General features: G+C 39.1%; 1 protein-coding gene across 1 annotated transcript; it reads left to right on the forward strand.

The window, feature by feature from the left end:
• Window positions 1–2533: 2533 nt before the first annotated feature.
• rbmx (RNA binding motif protein X-linked) lies at window positions 2534–7440 on the forward strand. The gene is made up of 10 exons (XM_030109384.1): window positions 2534–2677; window positions 2759–2883; window positions 3427–3533; window positions 3611–3776; window positions 3928–4071; window positions 4192–4309; window positions 4510–4638; window positions 4723–4814; window positions 5584–7233; window positions 7323–7440. Exons 2-9 carry the CDS (start codon window positions 2775–2777, stop codon window positions 5901–5903), a joined length of 1185 nt encoding a protein of 394 aa, XP_029965244.1. The 5' UTR covers window positions 2534–2677; window positions 2759–2774; the 3' UTR covers window positions 5904–7233; window positions 7323–7440.
• The last annotated feature ends 693 nt before the right edge of the window (window positions 7441–8133 follow it).

The raw sequence follows: 8133 nt of genomic DNA on the forward strand, positions 1-8133 counted from the left end.
AATAAAAGGCTGAAAACTTTCTTGTTTACAGCAGCACTTTCAAGATATCAGTACTACTCATTGTAATCATTTTAATCAAACTATTGGAAATGCATTTCTGTTCACTTCATCTTAAGCTTCTTGTTTTGATTGCCGTTTCTATTTTGAATGTTTGAACTTTTCTGTGATTTTAATTGTATTTGTTTCTGTTTCCTTCATGAGGCACTTTGAATTTCTTTGTATATCAGTTGTGCTATATGCAAATAAGCTTACCTTGCTTCGCCTTGCCTTGCTGTCCTTTCCAGGCCTTACTAAGATGTGAGTATGACTTGAATAAGCCCCTCAACAAATGATCTGCTTTTCATTGACAGGCATTACAACATTGGAAAATGACCAATAAATACAATTTTAGTCAACACTCCACTGTGCGACTGTTGGTATAGCCAACTCAGGAATTTTATTCTTAAAAATTGGATAAAGAGATTAATTTGGTATGTGATTCTCTGATATACTACTGATTTTGATGCCCTTTGATGATGTCTGATGATTTAGCATATAACAAAATAATACAATACAAAATGCTACTAAAGCAATCCCTCAGTCTGTCTTATAATGTCTTATATATTGTCTTATTATTTAATTAATAAAAAAATAATCTTTTATTCTTATAATTTACATCAAAGCAATGTCAGTCCTTTAAAAACTGCCCACAGTAACTCAGATTTTCTTCAACAATCTATATACAATTTCATCTAAATTTTGCAGTTCTTTTCTAAAGTAAGCTACAAAAATGATATATATTCTTCGACTGAATTTTTAGATGTAGATTTGATAAAGACATTGAAACAACTGAGCATCTGTTTGCTGACTGTATGCTTTTTGGATAGATCTGCATAACTGTTTGTTTTGCATATTTGACAATTCTTCTGACCTTTAAAAAAGGAGAATTTTATTTTGTATACCTGTTGAAAATTCCATCCAGTTGGAGGACTTGTTTTAATCATTGGGAAATTCTATGTATACTAAAATAGACATAGAAGCACAAAACCAAAATTTCACTCTTTTTTTAATGTAAGGAACTATGTCACTATTTTCCATTTCTGAAATACACCAAATGCTTTAAAACTGTGCACTGAGAGAAAACATACAGAGATACAATAGTTTTTCCACACCTATTCTTCTGTCTGTTTGTTTAGTATATGTTTAGTATATGTTTAATTTTCATCTTTTAGTTGTTGTCTATATATATATATATATATATATACATATATATATATAGAAAACAACTAAAAGATGAAAATTATATATATATATATATATATATATATATATATATATATATATATATATATATATATATATATATATATATATAATCTTGTTTTTGTGATGCGTCTTTATTGTCGAGCAGAAAAAGTGAAATGATGCAACTGTGCCATGTATATATAAGTTGTATATTTGTTCACCTAAAAAAAATGAAGTTAACTTGGACATATTTACATAACTGCTCAATATAAAAAAAACATGCTTCAGCAAAGTTAATAACTACATGGGATTAGTTGTAGAAACATGTATGTAATGCATCATTAACATATTTTCTTTTGTCTTTTTTAAAGACCGTGCATACAATGAGTAACCTGACGAGAAAAACCACATCACCCAGGTGTTCGTTAAATGCAAATGCCAGTCATTTTAAATGCTGAAGTCAGAAAAAGCATTTGTCAATCACTGTGAAAACAGACCCACCATCACCACACTATTTGGCTATTCACTCAACCAACCAAGTGGTATTTGTTTAGTAAATTCCATGCAAGTCAGCACAAATGCTTCTTCGATGTCTGAAAAAAATGATAACATGAATTTCTTATGAGGAGTAAGTAAGAGATCATCATAAGTAAGAGAATGAGCCAATATGATCCTTAATGTCTGTTTGTAAGTAACTCAATGAGTTAAAACTTTATCTGTTTTAAACTTTAAACTGATTTGATTTGATATTAGTTTTATCTTTATATTATTAATTGCAAAGGATCATTATCTCTCAAACATTTCTTCCAGCCTCACCTCAGGAAGCTATCCCAGTATCCAAACTAGCCTACCTATTTTTTCTCCCTTACTGCATCCATAAACCTCATCCTCAGCATCCTTTGCCTATTGTTTCTTTAGTAATAAATTCTCAAGCTGATCAACATTGAACTCATTTTACTGTTTCGATGATAAATTGACACTCTTAGATCAATAACCAGTCTTCTATTATCGATGTAACCGGGAATGTAAAGTCCATAAACCCTCGCTCCCTCGTCCCTCAACCATTGAGCTGTGGCGCTGACTGTGTGTTTTCAACAGTATCTGTCTGCAGGCTGCAGGGGGCAGTGTCCTCTCTCAGGACGTTTTGCTCTACCGGAAGTCGTAGAGGAGAAGAAGAAGCGGGAAACGGAAAGGGCACGAGATCTGTTGTTCGCTGTTGTCGCCGTGCATTAGCCCGCCTCTTCGCACGCTAACCTGTTAGCCACTGGCCTCCTGTTCGCTAACAATTCAACCACGTTTTTTTTTTATTTTTTTTTATCGACTAAAATACGGTACGGGGATTTGTTGAGCTTACTCTTCAGCTGCACTAATTTCTTGCTTGCATTATAGACATAAGCTAAAACCATTGCGCGCCTTTCGCCATTTTGCGCACCCAACATTCTTGCTTAGCAAGGTAATGACTACAGATGAGTCACGAGAGCAAAGACAGTTTCACTTTATATGCATTTCTCGACAACATTTTTTTTTTCTACAGGTAGTTATTTTGCAGCATGGCAGAGGCAGACCGACCGGGGAAGCTCTTCATCGGGGGCCTCAACACGGAGACAACCGAGAAGGCCCTGGAGCAGTACTTCAGCAAATATGGCCGAATAGTAGAAGGTGAATAAAAACACTTATTTTTGTGTCATCTGAAATTGGTCGCTTACTCGCTTTTTTAATTTGTTGTAACACTAAACTCAATCAACCATGTGTGTTTGTACTACACGTTGTTTTAAGGCCATGGCAAATTTGATTTATTTTCAAGTTTTGTTTTCAGTCAGCGCTCTTACAGATTTGAGTTTGCAAACCTCACATTTAAAAAAAGTTCATTACAGGCTAATCCTTTACGTAGATTTAAACATCAAACGCTTAATTGCAACAGATCGGTGTAGTTATTTTTTCACATCGAATATCAAAAGCTGTTTCCTTGGTGTGCACACTCGTTGATCTGGTTCCATTGAAGTTGGAAGTATGACCATAAGAAATCAATCTTTTTTCCTTCATGTAATATAGGGTCAGTGTCAATGATTGTGTGGCATTAAACCCTAGAAACACATTCATACTCATTGTTTCGAAGGCTTTTGCAAGATATATGAATTTTATATCTGAGGTTAGTGATGTGTCAAAGTCACTGAAGAAACACGCCTCTTTTCTACATTTCAGTTCTTCTGATGAAAGATCGTGAAACTAACAAGTCCAGAGGGTTTGCATTTGTCACTTTTGAAAGTCCTGCAGATGCAAAGGATGCAGCAAGAGAGATGAATGGAAAGGCAAGTATGATCTCCTTTACAATGCAGCCTGTTAAAGGAAAAAAAAAAATCTTGTAATTTTCATCTTGTCACCACAGTCTCTTGATGGCAAGCCTATCAAAGTGGAGCAAGCTACAAAGCCTCAGTTTGAGAGTGGTGGGAGACGGGGACCTCCACCCATGCACTCCCGGACTCGTGGTCCTCCCAGAGGACCCCGTGGTTCAAGAGGAGGCCCCGGTGGCATGAGGGGCCCGCCATCCAGAGGTGAGATGTTTCAATATTGTGGTCAGTTTAGTAAAGCCAGATGTAGAATGGGTCTAAACTTCAAATAATCTCATTAGATGTAGTGTTACAGTCTAAAGAGTATAACACTGGTGCAATAATTACTTTTTTCTTTTTTCTTTTTTTTTTTTAGATTACTATGATAATTCAGGAAGCATGGACCCCTTCTTCAAGGGGATGTCGTCCAGGGGCCCACCTCCAATGAAGCGAGGACCCCCAGTTCGCAATGGAGGCCCTCCACCCAAGAGGTCCGCCCCATCTGGGCCCATGAGCAGACGTGAGTGTTGTTGCCTAATTTAGCTTTATTGCAGAAAGATTTGAACAAATCATTAGCAGCACTGCTGGGATACCTGATGCTTTGCAGTGACTAATCATGTTTTGTTTTTTCATGTTTCAGCTCCCATGTCAAGGGACAGGGATCCTTATGGACCACCGCCACCTCGCAGAGACTCCATGATGTCCAGAAGGGATGATTATCCGTCGCCGAGAGATGACCATTACAACTCAAAAGACAGGTATAGTTTTGTTAAAGTGTTTATAATTTGAAAGTATTTGCAACTTATTAGATGTAGATTTACATCTGTGTTATGATTCTGCAGTTGTTACCACTTTCCCTGTTGTTTAAAGGGAAACTAAATGTTAGATGTGTGTAGTAAACAAAATTCTCTCAAATCTTGAAGCTATGATAAAAATGTTCTTATTTATGCTCTTACAGCTACTCCAGTCGGGATTATAATTCCAGAGATTCAAGGGACTACGGGCCTCCCCCCAGAGACTATTCCTACAGAGAATATTCTAACTCCAGCTCCCGAGATGACTATGGCTCAATGTCAAGAGGATACAGGTATGAGCAGAGTTTGAAGTGAAATATTCAAAAAAGACATCTCCTCTCTTACCAGGCCTCACATAATAATTTCTCCCGCTCTAGTGACCGTGACAGTTACGGAGGAGGCCGGGAACCAAGAGGCTACATGGACCGTCCCAGTGGTGGCTCCTACCGAGAGTCGTATGATGGCTACGGTAAGATACAACCCCATGGATTTAATGACACCAGACAAATACTGTGGCAAAGAGAAGACCTGCCCAAATCACAACCAAATCCCAGCATGGGTTACCACGTCGTCCAGTCACAAGGAACGTCAGTCACCTCATCAGAGGTGCCAACATTGGGGAAAAATGTTCTTTCCCAACCTGTCTGACATGCAGTTCAACTTGCAAAATGCCATGCTATCTGAAATGTTAACCCATTGGCTGACAAAGCAATTTTAACGCTTAAGTTCACGTATCAGTTGCTGTTACATCTGCATCCGTCAGGAAAGTCAGTGAGCTGCAGTATCAAGAAGTAATGGCGCAAACCATTTGTTGCGCCTCAGAAAGTTTTGCAACCTTAAGGAATCCCCAAAAAAATCTCCGGAAACATCCGTTGTCAAGTATGTGTTGCCTAGCAGAGCACTCCCTCAAGGAGTAACCTTCAAAAACCATCAAGACAACTCTGAAAATCCTCGTCCCTACCTACTCTTGGAGCTCTTAAAGGAAAAATCGCTACTCAAATCAATGGCATGCTGAAATGGGTGACACTGCCTATTTGTTCCCTGTTGGTACATTTATTGCTGAGCATTTGAAGTAAATGTTGACAAATTCAAGTTGGAGAAATGGTGACATTCAAACATGTCGTCCGTTATTTTATCACAGAATTCTATTGGCGAAAAGAGAAGAATTGAGCACTTGAAAAGTGCAAGAACATGTATAAATTGAACCTTGCCAATTACCTGAACCGTTGACCCTGCAGGTAACTCTCGCAGCGCCCCGCCCTCACGGGGTCCCCCACCATCCTATGGTGGGAGCAGTGGAAGCAGTCGTTACGATGACTATGGCAGCAGTTCCCGGGATGGCTATGGCAGTCGTGACAGTTACCCCAGCAGTCGGAGTGACCAATATCCACCTAGCCGTGGAGACCGAATGGGCAGGCAGGAGAGGGGCCCGGCCCCCCCTGCCGACAGAGGCTACCCTCCCCGTGACTCGGGCTACAGCAGCTCGAGCCGCGGAGGGCCACGCGGCGGCCGCGGCGGCAATCGAGTCGATAGGGGAATGGCTCGCAGCAGATACTGAACTGGACACATTCAAACAAGCATCAGTCTCCGTGCACAGTCGACACGTGTTTTGGATGAGTTCTGACCTAGTCATGTCTAAGTTTGTGGGATACGAAGATTAGGCTTAAACGTTATGACTTCCCCAGTTTTTTTTTTTAAATGTGTAAAGGTTCTTTTTTTAGTTTTTTAGTATCTTTTGCTTATGTCACAGTACAGTTATTGAGTGAGTGTTAGTTTTTTTTTTGTACATTCAATACTGTTGGAATCTGCATTGCCCTCTCCATTTGGCTTTCCTACTCTTAATAAAGCTTTTAGTTGTAACGTGACCACTGCTCATCAATTTTCCCAACAAGAGACCGTAACGTGAATGTACAGTGACGACGTGATCTCCTCTCCTCTGCTCGTGATTTAGAAGGATTCAAGTGACGTGAGTTCATATATAACAGAAATGTGCTTCCCCCCCCTGGACACTGCTGTTTTCAAGGTTAGGCAAATGTTACTGTCAAAATGTTCCAATGTAGTTTCCTTGGAAATGGATCCATCACCATAGAGCTATTTGATGGCATGCAGCGACAAAACCAAAGGCAACAACAAGCAAATACATCTCGACTGGTAGTCAACAGCTGGTAAGCAAAGCAACCCTCTTTGTTTCTCATCTGTAAATGAGTTTCTCATTATCCTGTAATGCAGTCGCCACTAAAAGGGTGATGTTCAAGACAACTTTTGCCTCAGGAGAGAAAAGAAAAAAGGTCGACTGAAGTGAGTTTTTTTTTTTTTGTAATCAGTTTTCCTGCAGCTAAAAGACAAGTGCTCCAACATCCCTGGAAGTTTTTTTTTTTTGCCTTTTCAACAATGAAAGTTTTTGACAACTTTTTTTCTCAAATAAACCTTCAAACACAGCGATCCTTTTTGACTAAGCAATCGTCCAAACTTCAGTGATTGGCAACAGTGCAATTTCACATTATATTTAACAATGTATTTTTTTCTCCCACTGGTAATTACCTCAATGCCTTTTTTTTTAAAAATAAAATAATGATTTTCTCAGTATCAAAACGTTTTCTACAAGCATGCCAGTTCAAACAATGGAGACCTCTGGAGGAACGCCAACGTCTGAACTACCAAACTGGAAATTATCGCTGAAGCAAAATTTCACTCGGACCGAGGGCTACAATGTCATCTTCTGAAATTTTAAGAATACACCGTCAAGGAAAGAGCAACATTTTAATTGTAGATTTTCATTTCAGGATGAAGAAACGCTCCAAGGCCGCTGCTCTTGCAACATACTTCATATTGTGTCCTCCAATAGTTGGACCAATTAAACCGCGACGCGTCAGTGTGCACCCACACCCGTAAGTCCTGCAGGTTTTTTTTTTTTTTTAATGGGAAATGTTTAATGATGCTATTTTTGGCGTGTCAACATCTGGTGTTTTACTTTCAGAAGCTGTTGCAGCTCTCTGACGGTGCTGGTTCGAGCTTTTCTTCCAGTAGAGAGAATGTTGACCGGGAAGAAATGTGAAGACGGGTTTGTGATGATTTAAATAAAGGCTTGAAGTACACTTGACTCAATTTTTATTTGGTTCCATAAATGAAAAGAATGTTGCCACAATAAAGCCAGAAGTGTTGAAGGAGTTTTGTCAGTTCACGCACTTTAAGATGGGTGTCAAACATAAGGCCTGTGGGCCAAAACCAGCCTGCAAGAGTCTCCAATCTGGCCCTGAAACCCACCAATTAAATTTTTAGAAATTGCAAAGAAAGCATGAAACTTATCAGCTTTAAGAGGGCCGGACAGGAAGCTGAGGGATCAGAGAAGCTGCCATGAAGGCGAGCTACCGTGTTGTTCTCAAACTAGCCTCAAAGCCACACTGTCAGAAGGTGAATTCATAAAAACATGCATTTAAAGGGCTTCAAAATGCAACACTTGATGTGTTTTCTTTTTTGTGAAAACTGACTTTTACCGACCTGTTAATGTTTTATTTCTTTAATGGGGATTAAAAGAACACCGCATCTTGTCATATAATCTAATCTTTCTATGAACGGAGACTTCAAGTGGTCAGAAGATTAAAGAAGAGATATCTTGGCAGTAAGGTTTTCTTGTGTGAATTGACCATGAGTTTGAGGTGTTGGATGACTGGCTAGAGATCCCATTCTGGTGAAAAAAGCCGTTTGTGTCAAAAACAAGCAATTAAAAACTACTGGATTCCATCTTCATCTTCTATCGTCCAGACTGCTGCTGGTTATGGCTGAAGCCT

The sequence above is a fragment of the Salarias fasciatus genome, chromosome 2 (genome assembly GCF_902148845.1).
Source record: "Salarias fasciatus chromosome 2, fSalaFa1.1, whole genome shotgun sequence".
In the NCBI taxonomy this organism is placed as follows: domain Eukaryota; kingdom Metazoa; phylum Chordata; class Actinopteri; order Blenniiformes; family Blenniidae; genus Salarias; species Salarias fasciatus.

Excerpts from the sequence above, each read along its gene's own strand:
- rbmx (XM_030109384.1), top strand. The coding sequence starts at position 2,775 with ATGGCAGAGGCAGACCGACCGGGGAAGCTCTTCATCGGGGGCCTCAAC. Across the intron at positions 3,777-3,927 it reads GAGGGGCCCGCCATCCAGAG|ATTACTATGATAATTCAGGA; the intron begins GTGAGATGTTTC and ends TTTTTTTTTTAG. Across the intron at positions 4,639-4,722 it reads TCAATGTCAAGAGGATACAG|TGACCGTGACAGTTACGGAG; the intron begins GTATGAGCAGAG and ends CTCCCGCTCTAG.